Source organism: Mustela erminea, chromosome 6, assembly GCF_009829155.1.
Source record: "Mustela erminea isolate mMusErm1 chromosome 6, mMusErm1.Pri, whole genome shotgun sequence".
NCBI lineage: Eukaryota > Metazoa > Chordata > Mammalia > Carnivora > Mustelidae > Mustela > Mustela erminea.
In genome coordinates, this window is record NC_045619.1 from 72,247,194 (window position 1) to 72,265,163 (window position 17,970).

At 38.6% G+C, this 17,970-nt stretch overlaps 1 protein-coding gene across 1 annotated transcript in view; it reads left to right on the top strand.

Moving 5' to 3' along the window:
• RECQL (RecQ like helicase) overlaps window positions 1–17,970 on the top strand; it is a 55,460-nt gene that overhangs the window by 26,074 nt on the left and 11,416 nt on the right. Inside the window, exons 5-10 of the mRNA XM_032347712.1 lie at window positions 980–1,086; window positions 7,874–8,072; window positions 15,520–15,686; window positions 16,520–16,601; window positions 17,467–17,615; window positions 17,705–17,822. Coding sequence (XP_032203603.1) covers window positions 980–1,086; window positions 7,874–8,072; window positions 15,520–15,686; window positions 16,520–16,601; window positions 17,467–17,615; window positions 17,705–17,822 — 822 coding nt within the window. The remainder of the gene's footprint in view (window positions 1–979; window positions 1,087–7,873; window positions 8,073–15,519; window positions 15,687–16,519; window positions 16,602–17,466; window positions 17,616–17,704; window positions 17,823–17,970) is intronic.

Sequence of the window (17,970 nt, forward strand, 5' to 3'; positions counted from 1 at the left end):
TAATTAGGAGGTAGATTCACTAGGACTTGTTTTCATTGTATGTATGGTGGCGGGGGTGGTAGGAGAAGGGATAGTCTAGAATGATGTCCAAATTCTAGGCTAGGATGGATGGTAAAGTTGCCCACTGAAATAGGATACATTTGGAGAAAGAACTTCTGTGGGAATGGAGAGAGAGGGAAGATGAGTTGAGGAAGTAGAACTAGTGAATGGGACAGTCTTCACAAAGAATTGTTAAGCAGGGAGAAAGAGGGGGCCCTAAATTAGATATCCAGGGTGTTTTAAAGATGAGAGGGCTTGCCTGTGTTTAAATATAATGAGAAGGTACCACTGTTGAAGGAGAATGTGAAAATACAGCAGAGAGAGTATTTGAGATGGCAAATCCCTGATAAAATCTGAATCTGAGTCTATTTTTTAATTGGTCTGCTCTCTGTCTCAGGTTATTTTAAGGAACAATCTATGGAGACATAAGTTAATGTAGAATAACTCTTAACAGCTGTGCACAATTTCAGTAATAAGAGAAAGGGGATATACTAACAGCATTTCATTCAGTCAGTAAACTGTTCACTGATTTCTACTCAGCATGTGTTAATCTGGTACAGTAAGTAGAAGTATACTCAAGTCACTATCAATTGTAATTATACAGGTTGCTGTGTTTTCTTTGGAAAGCCTTGGAATAACTTTTTCCTCATAGAACTGGATAGTATTTGACCAGATTTACAATATTTTGCTAATATGCCCAATAATGATAAGTAAAAATTCAGAATGATATGTTTTTATTTTTATAATATTGAATAGGGAAGAGATTTATGTCTAATCTTGTATTTGCTTATTTGGCTAATGGTCACTTATTTATATCTAACTCTTCTATTAATGAGGATGAGAAATAGGTAGTATATTGATGTTGTGATGCCCTCAGGTGAGTGGTTGAAACTTATTCTGGAGGTAGTGTAAAATTTAAAGTACATACTTTCTCTTTTAGGTTTTACCCTTGTGATTTGCCCATTGATCTCGCTTATGGAAGACCAGTTAATGGTTTTAAAACAATTAGGAATTTCAGCTACCATGTTAAATGCTTCTAGTTCTAAGGTATGCTTCTGTGGCTCTTTTTTTTTTTTTTTTTTAAACTCTTCACTGATGTAGGAGGCTGGGTTTCTACTGAGTTAATTATAAAATTATAAAATAACTATATCTGGAGTTGCAAACTACTGTTGATGGGCCAGTGTTAGCCCTCTGCCTATTTTTATATGGTCTGTGAGCTAAGAATGGGGTGTGTGTGTGTGTGTGTGTGTGTGTGTATTCAGATTTTTATTAATGTTCTAGTTAACATATAGTGCAATATTGGTTTCAGGAGTAGAATTCAGTGGTTTATCACTTATATACAACACCCAGTCCTCATCATAAGAAATGCTCTTCTTAATGGCTATTACCCATCTAGCCCATCCCCTACCCACCTCCCTCTGTCAGCCCTCAGTTTGTTCTCTGTGGTTAAGAGTCTCTTCTGGTTTGTTTCCCTCTCTTGCCCCTCGCCCCACATGTTCATCTGTTGTTTCTTTCTTTCTTTCTTTCTTTTTTTAAGATTTATTTGTTTTAGAGAGAGAGTGAGTGAGTGCAAGCAGGGGGAGGGGCACAGGGACAGAGAGAGCGTGAGAGAGAGCATGCTTCAACAGACACCCTGCTTAGCACAGAGCTTGATGCGGGACTTGATCCCACGACCCAGAAATCATGATCTGAGTGGAAAAACAAAGAGTCAGATGCTCAACCAACTGAGCCACCCAGTCACTCACCCCTGTTTTGTTTCTTAAATTCCACATATGAGTGAAATCATATGGTATTTGTCTTTCTCTGACTGACTTATTTAACATAGGACACTCTAGCTCCATCCGCATCCTTGAAAGTGGCAAGATTTCATTCTTCTTGATATCTGAGTAATATCCCATTGTACATATATGTACACACACAGACACACACCCACACACACCATCTTTATCCGTTCATCAGTTGATGGACATTTGGTCTCTTTCCATAGTTTGGCTGTTGTTGATAATGCTGGTGTAAATATCAGGGTTCATGTACCCCTTGAATCTGTATTATCCTTTGGGTAAATACCTATTAGCACAGTTGCTGGATCATAGGGTCATTCTATTTTTAACTTTTTGAGAAACCTCCATACTGTTTCCTACAGTGGCTATTCCAGTTTGCAGCTCTACCAGCAGTGCAAGAGGACTCCCCTTTCTCCATATCCTCACCAATACCTGTTGTTTATTATGTTGTTAATTGTAACCGTTTTGACAGGTGTGAGGCGGTATTTCATCGTGGTTTTGATTTGTATTTCCCCGTTGATGAGTAACGTTGAGCGTCTTTCCATGTGTCTGTTAGCCATCTGGATGTCTTCTTTGAAAAAATGTCAGTTCATGCCTACTACTCATTTCTTAACCAGATATTTGGGTGTTGAGCCTGGTAAGTTTTTTTAAATAAATTTTGGATACTAACCCTTTATCAGATATATCATTTGCAGATATCATCTCCCATTCCATAAGCTGCCTTTTAGTTTTGTTGATTGTTGCCTTTGATGTGCAGAAGCTTTTTATCATGATGAAGTCCCAGTGGTTCATTTTTCCTTTGTTTCTCTTGTCTCTGGTGTTGTGTCTAGGAAGAAGTAGCTATGGCTGATGTCAAAGACTGCTGACTGTGTTCTCCTCTAGGATTTGAATGGTTTCTTACTTATATTTAGGTCCTTCATCCCGTTTTAATTTATTTTTGTGTATGGTATAATAAAATGGTCCAGTTTCATTCTTTTGCATCTTGCCATCCAGTTTTCCCAATACCATTTGTTGAAGAGAGTGTCTTTTCTCCATTGGATACTTTTTCCTGATTTGTCAGAGGTTAGTTGAACATAGATTTGTGGGTCCATTTCTGGGTTTTCTGTTCCATTTCATTGATCAATGTATCTTTTTTTGTGCTTGTACCATACTGTCTTGATGACTACAGCTTTGTAATATAACTTGAAATCTGGAATCATGATACCTCGGTTTTGGTTTTCTTTTTCAGGGTTGGTTAATTATTTGGATTTTTTTTTTTTTTGGTTATGTACAAATTTTAAGATTGTTTGTTCTAGCTCTGGGAAAAATGCTAGTGGTATTTTGGTAAGGATTACATTAAATATGTAGATTGCATTGGATTGTATAGACATTTTAACAGTTTTCTTCCAGTCCATGAACATGGAATGTTTTTCCATTTCTTTGTGTCCTCTTCAATTTATTTTTAAGTCTTTATAGTTTTCAGAGTACAGATCCTTTAGTTCTTTGGTTATGTTTATTCTTAGGTATCTTATGGTTTTTGGTGCAATTGTAAATGGGATTGATTCCTTGATTTCTTTATCTGTTGTTTTATTATTGATGTATGGAAATGGAATGAATTTCCCTACCTTGCTTTTATATCCTGAGACTTTGCTGAATTGATGTATTAGTTCTAGCAATTTTTTGTGGCGTCTTTTGGGTTTTCTAAATATCGTTTGCATAGAGTATCAATTACATAGAGTTTGTCGTTTGCACATACTGAAAGATTGACTTCTTTTTTATTTCTTTTTCTTGTCTGATTGCTGAGGCTAGGACTTCCCTTACTACACTAAATACTAATGCTTAAAAGTGTATATCTCTATCTTGATCCTGACTATAGGGGAAAGCTCTCAGCTTTTCCCCATTAAGGATGGTATTAGCTGTGGGTCTTTCTTGCATGGTCTTTATGATAGTGAGGTATGTTCCATCTACCCCTACTTCATTGAGGGTTTTAATGAAGAATGGATGCTATATTTTGTCAAATGCCTTTTTTACATCTGTTGAGAGGATCATATGGTTCTTATGCTTTCTTATGTTAATGTGGTATATCACATTGATTGATTTACAAATATTGAACCAGCCCTGCAACCCGGGAATAAATCCCACTTGATCATGGTGAATAACTCTTTTAATGCACTATTGGATTCAATTTGCTGGTATCTTGTTGAGAATTTTTGGATCCTTGTTTAGGAATATTGGTCTGTAATTCTCTTTTTAGTGGGGTCTTTGGTGTTAGAATCAAGGTCATACTGGCCTTGTAGAATGAGTTTGGAAGTTTTCCTTCCATTTCTGTTTTTGGAATAATATGAGAAGAATAGGTATTAACTTTTCTTTTAAATGTCTAGTAGAGGGTGCCTGGGTGGCTCAGTGGTTTGGGCCTCTGTCTTCAGCTCAGGTCATGATCTTGGGGTCCTGGGATTGGGTCCCGCATCGGGCTCTTTGCTTGGTGGGGAACCTGCTTCCTCCTCTCTCTCTGCCTACTTGTGATCTCTCTCTAAAAAAAAAAAAAAAAAAAATGTCTGGTAGAATTCTTTTGGGAAACCATCTGGCCTTGGACTTTTGTTTGTTGGGAAATAGTTGATTACTGATTCAATTTCTTTGCTGGTTATGGGTCTGTGTAAATTTTCTTGTTTCTTCCTGTTTCAGCTTTTGTAGTTTGTTTCTAGGAATTTGTCCATTTCTTCCAGATTGCCTAGTTTGTTGGCCTATAATTTTTCATAAATTCTCTTTTAATTGTATTTCTGTAGTGTTGCCTGTGACCTCTTTCATTTGTGATTTTATTTTTGGGTCCTTTCTCTTTCCTTTTTGATAAGTCTATCTAGGGGCTTATCAATTTTATTAATTCTTTCAAAGAACTAGCTTCTAGTTTTTTGTTGATCTGTTTGTCATGTTTTCATTTTCATTTGCTTCTGTGTACTTTTTAATTTCATCTTAAATTTCCTGGTTGAACGATTCATTCTCTAGTAGGATGTTCTTTAACTTCATGTATTTGTGATCTTCCCAAATATTTTCTTGTTGACTCCAAGTTTCATAGTGTTGTGAGCTGAAAATCTCAATCTTTTTGTACTTGTTGAGGGCTGATTTTGACTCTGTATGTGTTCTGTTCTGGAGAATGCTCCATGTGCATTCTAAAAGAATGTGTATTCTGCTGCTTTAGGATGAAGTGTTCTGAATATATCTGATAAGTCCATCTGGTCTAGTGTGTCATTCAAAGCCATTGTTTCCTTGTTGATTTTCTGCTTAAATGATCTGTCCATTGCTGTTAATGCCCTCTACTGTTACTGTATTATTGTCAATGAATTTCTTTATGTTTGTTATTAATTGATTCATATATTTGGGTGCTCACAAGTTGGAAGCATAAATATTTATAACTGTTAGATCTTGATGGATAGACCCCTTAATTTATGACATCAGCACCGTTCTTCATCTCTTGGTACAGTCTTTGGTCTAAAATCTAGTTTGTCTGGTATAAGTATGGCTACTCTGGCTTTCTTTTGACGTCCATTAGTGTGTTAGGTGGTTCTCTATCCCCTCTCTTTAAAGAAGCATGTGTCTTTAGGTCTAAAATGAGTCTCTTGTAGATGGATCTTGTTGTTTTATCCATTCTGATACCCTTTGTCTTTTGATTGGAGCAGGTAGTCTATTTACATTCAGAGTGATCATTGAAAGATAGGAATTTGGTGCCATTGTGTTACCTGTAAACTTGGTGGTTCTGGTGGTATTCTTTTTTTCTTTCTAGTCCTTCCTGCTTGGTGTGTATGTATATAAATAAATAAATAAATAAATACACACAATTTAAAGATTTATCTATTTATTTGAGAGAGAAAAAAAGAGCATATGTGCACGGGCGGAGAAGCAGAAGGAGCGGGAGATGGGGAGCACACTCCCCAGCATGGAGCCTCAGGACATGGGCTCACTCCCACAATCCTGAGATCACAATCTGAGCTGAAACTAATAATCAGACACTCAAACAGCTGAGCCACCTAGGCACCCCTTGATTATTATATTTTTGAATGTTTAAAAATAATTAAAAGAATGAAAGTACTTTTTAAAGTGTGAAAATTATATGAAATTTAGATTTCAGTGTCCATAAAGTTTTATTGGAATACAACCTTGCTTGTTCATTTACATGTTGTCTAACACTGTTTCACAGAATAATGGCAGAGTAGTTATGATGGATATTATATGGCCCACAAAATCCAATATTTACTATCTGGCACTTTACAGTAAACATTAGTTCACCTGTTTTATATTTTCTATTAGAAAATGGTAAGCAAGAATTTCTAATTATGGAATATAATTAAATACAAATGGTGCATTACTAGCAAGGTATGCTTTCCCTGTGGAATTTCATCTGTTTGGGAATGGACTCTTACCTTCATCTGTTGAATAGCCTTTTTCACCTATTCTTTTTCAAAAAGGATGTTACTGAACTTTTGAAAAGATAGAGAAATAGAATCATAATGCAACTGCCAGTTACCCATTAGCCACCTTTAACAGTTACCAACATAGGACCAATCTTTTTTCATTTGTATACCCACCCTCTTCCCTCTTGCTTTATTTATTTGAAACAATTCCCAGAGATTATATTATTTTAGTTGTAACTCCTTCAGTATGAATGAGAAAGATATTACAATGACATCATCACACCTAAAAAATTTAGTGTTGATCATTAACATCATCAAATAAAAATATTCTCATCAAAGCTTACTCTTTTTTTAAATTGTGTTCCAGAATAGATTGATAGATTATGTTGTGTTTTGTTGATTTTTCTGTAGGTTCCCTTTTTTCTTATTTCTTTCCCATGCAAATTTATTTGTTGAAGAAATTAAGGTCTTTGTTTTGGTTTTGATTTTCTGATTACCTCCTTGTAATATTGTTCAGTTTGTTCTTTTTAGTTTTAAAAGCTTGACTGTAGTTGGCCTTTTTCTTTTCTTTTTCAAGAGTATATTTCCCATGGCATGACTCAGGAGGTACATCATAACCTGGTTATTTTGTATGATGTTAAGCTCGGTCAGTGGGTTCAGTGGCCTGTTACAGAAGTTCTCTGTCCCCTTTTCATGTCCAAGCTGCTGTCTCATTCAATAGCGTGGATGTGGAGAACATTGCTTTCTACCACTGTACTTCCTTAACCCTGAAAAATAGAGTAATAATACTCGAAAATAGCTGTAAATTGCAGATAAGTAGAGATTCATGCCATATCACTGGTGTTTCAAAAACTGGGGAGGAAAAAAGGGAAAGGATAGGATAAGTCCAGTTTTCTGTTTGCTTCCACTAGCAGTTTATAGGCTATGAATACACTTCTTTTCTCAACCTTGCTTCTCCACTTACTCTGCCGGAAGTTCTGGAGAGTCAGGGCCTTGTTTTTTTTTTTTGGTTAAAGATTTTATTTATTGATTTATTTATTTGATAGCGAGAGCAGGAGTGGTGGGGAGAAGCAGACAGAGAGGGGACAAGCAGACTCAGCACTGAGCGCATAGCTGATGGGGGTTTGATCCCATGACCCTGAGATCATGACCCAAGAGTCAGGCACCCAACTGACTGAGCTACCCAAGTGCCCCAAAGTGTTTTCATTTTTATTTTTTGTTCTTTTTTTGTCAAATGAAATTATTCTGGGCACCTGGATGGCTCGCTCAGGTCATGATCCTGGAGTCCTGGGATCGAGTCCCACATCAGGCTCCCTGCTCAGCAGGGAGTCTGTTTCTCCCGCTGACCTCTCTCCTCTCATGCTCTCTTTCTCATTCTCTCTCTCTCTCTCTCTTAGATAAATAAATCTTTTTAAAAAAGACACACACACACACACACCCACGAAATGAAATTATTCTTTTATCGACATTTGGATACAAGTAAACATCTAAAATGCTTTTTACAGTTGACTTGAAGTTTAGTACTGGGGCATAGTCTCAGTTTTAATTAACTCAGCATCTGCTAAAACAGTCCAAAGCTCTTGCTTTGAGTAACAGGCATCTTCATTTACTGCTTAGTATGCCAGTCTACAAGCTTAGTTCCATCATTGTGTCTGTTCTTGTTTTCAACAGGAGCATGTGAAATGGGTTCATGCTGAAATGGTAAATAAAAACTCCAAGCTGAAGCTAATTTATGTGACTCCAGAAAAAATCGCAAAAAGCAAAATGTTCATGTCGAGACTAGAGAAAGCCTATGAAGCGAGGAGATTTACCCGGATTGCTGTGGATGAAGTTCACTGCTGTAGCCACTGGGGACATGATTTCAGACCCGGTATGTATGATGTATCTAGAACACTCCTTGAAATTAGGGATTATTTTCTTACTCACATGAAGGAAATTCCTGGTTTCATTAAACTTATTTCCTCAGCCAGTTATTACTCATTTTCTCTTGCCTTAATATAAGGGGAGTTGAGAGGTAGTCTTCAGTCTCTTTACTCCCCCCATGGTAGCGCTTAGTCTGATTGCCTTTATCCCGTGAAATGCATGTTTCTTAGCAACATGATTCTCTCCCATGGTTAGCCATAAAGGTTTAGTTACACCAAGTTCTCTCTCGCATCCATTGAGGAATCCGTATCTGCTTCAGAGCAGTGTTCTTTAATCATCAGAGTCTCCAGTATCCACTTCCATGTCTGTACCCAACTACCACCATGGAATTACAGTGCTGTGGGATATTTTAGTAACCCTGTCTTTATTCCTCCAACCTATTCCTGCAGTCATAGCTGGAAGCAGATCACCCAGACTTGCTCTGCGCAAAATAACCTTAAATTTTAAGAAATCCGGCTCATGATATCAATGTCATTTCTTTCTGAACTTGCTTTCACATGCATATAGCCCCCTGGTATTCCCCTTTAATTCCTCCTCGTATTTGTCCACAACCCCAGATGCCACCTGATGGTCCCTCTCTCCTCCTTCCAGACTTTGCTGTTGCCACTTCAGTTTCTTGTGGATTGCTTGGCATTTTACCTGCCTCAGACTCTCTGCCAGACTGAGCTGCTGGACCCCTCCTGGCTTCTGCTTCCCCCATTCCTGCTGTTACAGTACTAAACGCTGGCCGGAAAAAAATTGCATGGCTACATTCATTTCCACCTCAGGTCAGCTGTCATCAGATTCCACTGTGCTTTTACTTATTCCTGATGTGCCTCCTTTAAGCATTTCTCCCAGCAAGCTTTCCCTGCCTTAAACTTCCCTTTAGGTCCCACCTCCTACTGGTCCCCAGGAAATAGATGCCAACTTGTCTGAAGGTCTCCTCTTTCTCCTTCCAAATATTAGTAATCTTGTTTTTTCTTCTTAGGGTAAAAGAGATCATTTCTTGTAATGGTTACCATGACTTCTCCCACTTCATCCTTTCCTGCCTTCTTAAGATCTCGCTCTGGCAAAGTCTTCACTCCTGCATCTTTAAAAAAAATTTTTTTAATTTTTTAAAAATTTTTAAAAAGATTTATTTAAGAGAGTGAATGAGAGAGAGAGAGAGTATGAGCAAGGGGTAGGGGCAGAGGGAGAAGCAGGCTCTTAGCTGAGCAGGGGTCCTGATGGGGGGACTCAGTCCCAGGACCCTGGGATCATGATCTGAGCTTTTTTTTTTTCCTTAAGATTTTTATGCATTTATTTAACTTGAAAGAGGGAGAGAGTGAGCGAGCAAGTAAGTAGGAAGGGGAGGAGCAGAGGGAGAGGGATAAGCAGACTTTGCCCTGAGCCCAGAGCGGATCACTGGGCTAGATATCACAATCCTGAGATCATGACCTGAGCTGATATCAAGAGTCAGACACTCAACTAAGCCCCCAGGTGCCACTCCTGAATTGTGAGACTCCCTAAAAACAAAGATAGAAACTGAAATAACCTTTGACCTTTCCCACCCCTTTAGATGTTGTCCTCTTTCTGCTCTTCCTTTCACCTCATCCTCTAAACTCACCATCTGTTTCTTACCTTCCTTCCCTTCTGAATTCATTGAATCACTTCTGCCTCCACCACTCTGCTCACAGGTGACTGTGGCCCCCTCACTCTTCACTGGCTTAATCTGTGGGGTTTATCTGCATTCCTCTCCATTTCCTGTGTTCACCTCTCTCCTTGTGTGGTTACTGTGAGGGAGGCTTTGATGTGGTTCCTTTCCATTCTTACTGCCATTGTTCTCCTTCCTTTACTACCACCCTAAATGTTAGTGTTCCCTAGGTTCTGATCTGTTTTCACCTTTTCTTATACTTCCCCAGACATTGTGGACTCGTGGCCTGAAGACGCAGTTCTCTACCTTCAGAATTATTTGGGGCTATTTAGTTATTTTTTTAAATTTTGATTTAAATACTTTAAGCAGTGTATATACTGCCCTTTCTACTAGAGACCCCACCATATTAATCAGACTACTCCAAAGAGTTGTTATCTGTAGCTACTGAAAATACCAGGTTTCTGACCTTTGCCCTCTATTTCCAACCTCAGTGGTCTGATTACTTAGGATGAGAGCCGTTGCTTGTGTGTTACCATCACCTGCCTTGCCTCTTCAGATTAGTTGCCAGCTTTCATCAGTTGTTCCCATATCTAGTCTTCTTCCTCTTCAGCTGCAATTTATATTCCTAATTGTTTATTGGAAATGTGTACCCATTTTTAAAAAACGTTTAGTTGAGGCATAATTGACATATAACCTTGTATGAGTCTTAGTTGTATAACTAAAAGTTTGTACTTTTTGACACTCCCTTCACCCATTTATCTTTGACACTCCCTTCACCCATTTTGCCCACCCCCATCCCTTACCTCTGGCAATCACCAGGGTGTTCTCTGTATCTTTGAGGTTTTTTGTTTTTGTTTTTAGAGATTCCACATATAAGTGATATATTAGTGTTTGTCTTTCTCTGACTTGCATCACTTAGCATAATGCTCTCAGGGTTTATCTATGTTGTTGCAAGTAGCAGAATTTCCTTATTTTTAAGGCCAAATAGTATTGTATTATGCATCTATGTGTGTGTTGCAAGTAGCAGAATTTCCTTATTTTTAAGGCCAAATAGTATTGTATTGTGCATCTATGTGTGTGTATATATATATACACACACATCATATTTTCCTTATCCATGTATCAGTGCACACTTAGATTGTTTCCATGTGTTGGCTGTTATAAATAATGCTCCAGTGAACATAGAGGTGTAGATAGTGGGTTTGCTTTCCTTTGGATAAATACCCAGAAGCAGAATTGTTTTCAAGATAGTGGGTTTGCTTTCCTTTGGATAAATACCCAGAAGCAGAATTGTTGGGTCATCTGGTAGTTTTGTTTTTAAATTTTGAGGAACCTCTGTACTGTTTCTTGTTTTTTCTCTTTTATAAAAGATTTATTTACTTATTTTAGAGAAAGAGTGTACACACTTGGACTAGTGGAGGGAGGGACAGGGAGAAGAAGCAGGCTCCCCACACGGAGCCTGTCTCAGGGCTTGATCTCATGACTCTAAGATCATGACCTGTGCTGAAATCATGAGTTGGGTGCTTCACTGACTGAGCCACCCACGTGCCCAACGGTACTGTCTTCCGTAGTGGCTGTACCAATTTACTTTGCTACCAACAGTGTACCGGGGTTCTCTTTTCTCCCACACTTATTTCTTGTATTTTTGATAACAGCCATTCTTACAAGTGTGAAGTGATATTTCATTGTGGTTTTGATTTGCATTTCACTGATGATTAGTGATGCTAAAAATCTTTTCAGGTACCTGTTGGCTATTTGTATGTCTTCTCTAGAAAAATGTCTATCCCGGTCCTTTGCCTGTTTTTCAATCGGATTTTTTGGGTTTTTGTTATCCCACTTAACACATTTTTGCTTTTGTTGCCTTTGCTTTTGATGTCAAATCCAGTAAATCATTGCCAAGATCAGTGTCTGGAGCTTATTCCCTGTTTTTTCTCTGGTAGTGTTATGGTTCCAGGTGTTATGTTCAAGACTAACCCATTTTGAGTTGATTTGTGTATGATATAAGCTTCTTGTTTCATTCTTTTGCCATGTGGCTGTCTAATTTTCCCAATACCATTTATCGAGGAGTCTGTTGCTTATCTCCATTTTATATTCTTGATGCCTTTGTCATAAATTAATTGACGTATATGGGTGGGTTTATTTCTGGGTTTTTAATTCTGTTTTGTTGATCCATGTTTGTATTTTAACACTAATACCATACCGTTTTGATTACTATAGCTTTGTAATATGGTTTGAAATTAGGATGTTAGATGCTTTTAGCTTTGTTCTTTCTTAAGATTGCTTTGCCGATTGGGTCCTTTTGTGGTTCTGTATAAATTTTAGGTTTGTGTTTCTAATTCTGTGAAAAATGCCATTGAACTCTTGATAGGAATAGCATTGAATCTGTTGATTGCTCTGGGTATGTGGATATTTTAACAGTGTTAAGTCTTCCAGTTCATAGACACAGAATATCTTTCCATTATTTGTGTTATTTTCAATTCTTTTATCAGTGTCTTACAGTTTTCAAGTGTATAGGTCTTTTGCTTCCTTGGTTGAATTTATTCCTTGGCATTTTATTCTTCTTGATGCAATTGTAAATGGAATTGTTTTCCTAAATTTTCTAATAGTCTGTTATTAATATATAGAAATACAACAAGGGTGCCTGGGTGGCTCAGTCATTTAAGCACCTGCCTTCGGGTCAGGTCATGATTCCAGGGAACTGGGATTGAGCCCCACATTATGTTCCCTGCTCAGCTGGGAGCCTGCTTCTATCTCCCCCTCTGCCACTCCCTCTGTTTATACTCTGTTTCTGTCAAATAAAATACAATTAAAAAAAAAAAAAAACCCTGATTCTTTTTGTATTTATTTTTTGTTCTGCAAATTTTCTACGTGTAATTGCATGTCATCTGCAAATAGTGACAGCTTTACTTACTCTGTTTCAATTTGGATGCCTTTTATTTTTCTTGCCTAATTTCTCTGGCTAGGAGAAATTTTCAATAAGAGGAGTAAGAGTGGACATTCTTGTCTTGTTCCTAAATGGGAAGATAAGGTTGGAAGTAATAAGCTTGAGAGAAGGGTCTTTGTGGAGCTGACACTCTGACCTCAGAGGAGACATAGCTCCCTGGTGCTGGTGTCTATTAGTGGAGGCAGAGGTTGGGGGGAACCTGTGATGAAGCAGGCTCCCCAAGCTTGGAAAAACAGCCGACTGTATTCAGCTGCTCCATTGAAGACACAGTGCTGCTGTAGGGATGATGAAGCCTTCTGGGGCGAGGTTCTTGAGAATACAAGCAAGCCCACAAGAAGCAAAAAGGAAGGAGCAAAACCCTTTTTCCTCCCCCAGCCTCATACTCTGTCCTTCCACTGCCAGCTGGCAAAGCAGAAATGGAGTGTGCAGATTCCCCGCTCCAGTGCTGCAAAGCAGGGTATAAAAGGGTGGAGTTGGAGCTGAAGACAAATAACCTAATAGTGGCACATCCTGCTTGGTTTATCCTGCTTCTGCAAGAACGAGACCATCACCAAGTCCTGTCCACTCTTCTCTGAACCAAATGTCAAGTTTGTCCACTTCTCTTTGTCTACTGCTGTCTCTTAGATCCACTTGGGTTCCTTTCCATTGGTCTACTACAATGGCTCCTTCACTAGTCTGTGATTCTAGTCTTAACCCTTTTGTAGTTCATTCCCGACATAGCAACCAAAGTGGTCTTTTCTACATGTAAATCAAACCCTGTACTTCCCCTCCTAAACTACCTGGCAGATTGTCTTTATACTTAGAATAAATTCCATATTCTTAACTGGGGTCCATAAGGCAGTATGTGTCTGTGCCCTTTGTCTCTGTCCAATTTCCTATTCTTCCTTACTCCCTCCTTATATTCCTGCTGCCCTGGGCTTACCACTAGGAGCCCTTCTCACTCTCTGATAATATGTATGTTAATACTTATTGGTTTACTGTGTTTTGTCTGGTTTCTTTGCTTGAATTGTTCTTCCATTTGCATAGCATCCTTGTTTTGTTCACCACTTAATCTTCAGTGCCTGGAGGCGTGCTTGGCACGAATGGATGAATCTTGGACTCTTTCCCTACCTTTCCCTTCTGCTGCTCCTTGCTCTTACCTCCCCCCGGGCCCATATCCAGGTAGTCACCAGAACCTGAGGGGTTCTAGTTCTTGGGTTTCTCTTCAGCCTTTTCTTTCTGCTCTATTCTCATTGTCATGCCTTGTTCCTCTTCTTACTGGGTTTCTGGTCTGTTGCAGCCATCTTTGAACTGATTTCCCTTTCTTAAGTCTTTTGTCTTTTCCAGCCCCTACCTTGCACTGCTACCTAAAGATGAGTCTATTTATATCCCTTATGTGCTTTAAAAATTACATAGTGACAAATTTCCTAGCTCCTCAGAATCAGTGAACCATGTTGTTCCCAGTAGTACTTAAGCCTGACTTTCTGTGCTCTTCAGTGTAATGGTATCAGTCGAGGGGTAGGCAGGGAAGCAGAGCTACTGTGAATGGCAGGTGATCACGGATTTATTTTGGGAAGTAGACCCTGTACAATGGTGTGAGGAGTAGGGGATGTGAAGGATGGAGAAGCAGAGAAAAATCCCTTGTTTCCGGAAGCACTGGTGTGGGAGAACAGTGGAGCTTATAGGGGAGTTCAACTGGCATGGTTTGTGCCAAAGGGAGCCACAAAGGGAAAGCTCATGAGAGGTCTCTGGTAAAGCTCTGGGTATCTGTCAGCTCTGTGGGTCTCCTGCCAAGCATCTTGTGGGGCCCGTTGATGGGCAAGGCTTACATTTGGGAAGAAGAACTGAAAGAAGACTGGAAAAAAAGTAGGACAGGCTAGAACTGGCTGAGCACCTCTGCATCTGTCCCTTATCCTATCTGCCTGGAGAGATCTTCAGAGAGTCATGGCGGCTGGTTCACTTCTACCTGCCCCACCTTGCACAAGGTCCTCTTTTGGGCCAGCTCTCACTTGGAGCCAAACAGGGAATGTGGTTCCCAGCTTCCTGGAGTTGACAGTAGATGCACCCAGCTCGACACTGTGGGTTATCCCAACAGACCTACTAGCTGTTGTCTGACTGTGCCACGTCATTTCTTTCTGGTGTCTTTGCAGTTTATGTGTTGTGTCTCTCTGCCTGGTGGTTCCTTTTGCCCTTCCTAGTGAGCTTCTGCTTGTCCTTTAGGACCCAACTCAAATGTTACTTCCTTGAAACCTTCATGACTTCCCCAACAACAACCTTCTCTGTTTTCATAGTAGTCCTCTAGCTTTACATTTAGCAGTTTCGACCATAGTTCTTTCCACTTTCTCCAAGTAGTTCAGGTACTTGAGGACAACTCTTCTAGTAATGGAAACATTCATGATAAATAATGAGCCCAGAATGGTTTCCCAAAAATAAATCCTGTAAAAACTAGTGCCTTCACCAAAAGTTTTCTGATCTGAATTTGCCACACTTGGAGGATAGTGGTGGGAGAAAGGGCTTGGCTGATGTCCTCTTTTGTTAGTTGTAAGAGATTCACATGCTATGGCCAGTCCCACTGCCTCTTGAAGCCACTGGTCAGAGGTTGCAGACCAACACACAACTGACTGGAAATATTTTAGTATTCCCTCTCTTTAGCAGCGAGTTCTGCATGCCAGAACAGTGTTTCTGAAGAACCAGTTAGAAGTAGCCTGCTTACTCAGAAAGGTCAGGTAGCAACTGCAGATTAGATTTTGGGAACCAGGGAAAGAAAATCCAGCAACCATTGCTTAACTGCATAATGGTAAGGTGTCATTTGCTCCTTAAGGGTAGAAAGTGGGCTACTGAGTGTTTTCTCTTTTCCAGATTACAAGGCACTTGGTATCTTGAAGCGGCAATTCCCTAACACAGCACTAATGGGGTTGACTGCAACCGCGACAAGTCATGTTCTGAAGGATGTCCAGAAAATACTCTGTGTAGAAAAGTGTTTTACTTTCACAGCTTCTTTTAATCGACCGAATCTTTATTATGAGGTGTGTAACTCCAATGTCAGTTTACTACTTTCATGAAGGATTGCCGTGATGGTGACCTTTTCATTGTGTTTACTTACATGAGTAACAGTAACTCTTAAAAGTTTTTAAAATCAGGAAGTCATTATAAGCAGATCAGTAATTAATGCTTTCTTTGTGTATTTCTGTTGCTGCATAATCCTTTGCTGGGTTAAATAAAAGACATCACCTTGTGAAATTGATGCACATTCTTGTGCAGGGGTGGAGGGAAGGCATAGATTGACACCAAGGACCCTAATGACATCTCTTAAAGTTACTTAGAAAATAATACAACATTAATATGCCATTAAAGATTTGTCAATACTCAATTTAGATTATATAGCTTAACAGCTATTTTTTTTTTCTTTCTTTCTAATCCTTTTAAAAGAATAGATAATATTTTCCTGAGTTTTCACTAAAGTTATTTAGGTCATGATTTATGTTTTTATAAAAGTAGCATCAGAAATAGGGGTCCCTGGGTGGGTCAGTCAGTTAAATATCCAACTCTTGATCTGACCTTAGGCCTTGATCTCGGTTGTGAGTTCAAGCCGCATTGGACTCCACACTGGGCATGGAGCCTATTTAAAACAAAAAACAAAAAAAAACCCAGAAAATAAAAAGGTCTTCATCTTTTACAAGTGCCTCTTCTTCCCTGGTAAATTCAAAACCAAGAATCAAGAAGAGTCAGGCAGGTGAATATAAGAATAAGAGAAAAAGCACTGTGCCCATAAAAGTATGGCACCCTGAAAATTGTTAAGTAAATAACTACATGGATGGTGCTCATTCATTTACTTTGTAATAACTTAGTTTTTTCTTAGATTCGGCAGAAGCCCTCCAACACGGAAGATTTTATTGAGGATATTGTAAAGCTTATTAATGGGAGATACAAAGGGCAATCAGGTAATATAAAAACAAACCATCTTTGAAGATTCAGAACTTTTGAAAAGTAATTAATATTACATTGATCTACTGATAAATTATTTGCAACCAAAAATATTAGTTCATGGCAAAAGGATACTTGATAGGATAAATTAATTTGCTTGGTGATCTTAGAAATTGGGTGTGTCATTTGCTCATGGAACAGATTGTAAGGGTCATAAAACTGTTTATTTTTGTTTATTTGCACCTAATTGCTTTAAATAGTGGACCTAATGATATAATGCTAATTATCAATAGCACATACTTAGTTATTATCCACTTAAATAGTACGTATTGAATGAGTTAATGGTAGATGGAGTTGAGAGTATTTATCTACCTGTTCCAGGATTAGTGCATAGACAGGTGTTACTGCAGCACAGAGTTTGTGAAAAGTAGCATTTCAAAGCTGTTCTACAGATTTTTAGGAGATATTAATGGTGCCCTGGAGTGAAAGGAGCTCCAGGGTCAAATTTGAGAAAGGCTGCAACTCTCTATCTCTCCTAGAGCTTCCCAGAGTGTATCAGTCAGCACATAAGACATTCTGGTCAGCCCTGCAAATAGAGAGATCTGTTACCGGTGTTCAGTGCAGAGCCCCAGTCACTTGTACTTGAAACTTTTTACATCATACTTGAGAGAAAAAAGAGGTAATGGGAACAACAACACTGGTGGCCCAGGGCTTATCTGTGTTTTAGAGCAAGCTGCTGATCAAATCTTTATATGAGAAAATCATTATGTGTTCAGAACCTTGGAATTTTTCCTAAATCTTTTTCTTCCATGCATTATGTTAATCAGTATCTTAAATGTGTGTTAAAAATTATATCTAACATTTGAACGTCTTTTACTACAGGAATCATATATTGCTTTTCTCAGAAAGATTCTGAGCAAGTTACAGTTAGTTTACAGAAACTGGGAATTCAAGCAGGTGCATACCATGCCAATATGGAACCAGAAGATAAGACCGATGTTCATCGGAGATGGTCAGCCAATGAAATCCAGGTTAAGTATATATCTTCAGTAGAAGCCTCATTAACATTTAGAAATATTTTAACTTGATTTAATTAACATAAAATGTTAAAACTTTTTAGGTAGTAGTGGCCACAGTTGCATTTGGTATGGGAATTGATAAACCAGATGTGAGGTTTGTTATCCATCATTCAATGAGTAAATCTATTGAAAATTATTACCAAGAGAGTGGACGTGCAGGTATGTACAACTCCTATCCAGAAATAAATTTTAATAAAGCTTTTCTAAAAAATACACTATAGATGAGTTTTAATGGTTCTGTGTTTTTAGTCTTCTTTATTAGCTAGTATTTTACAAAAATGAAGTCATTTTTGCTTTCTTAAAATTA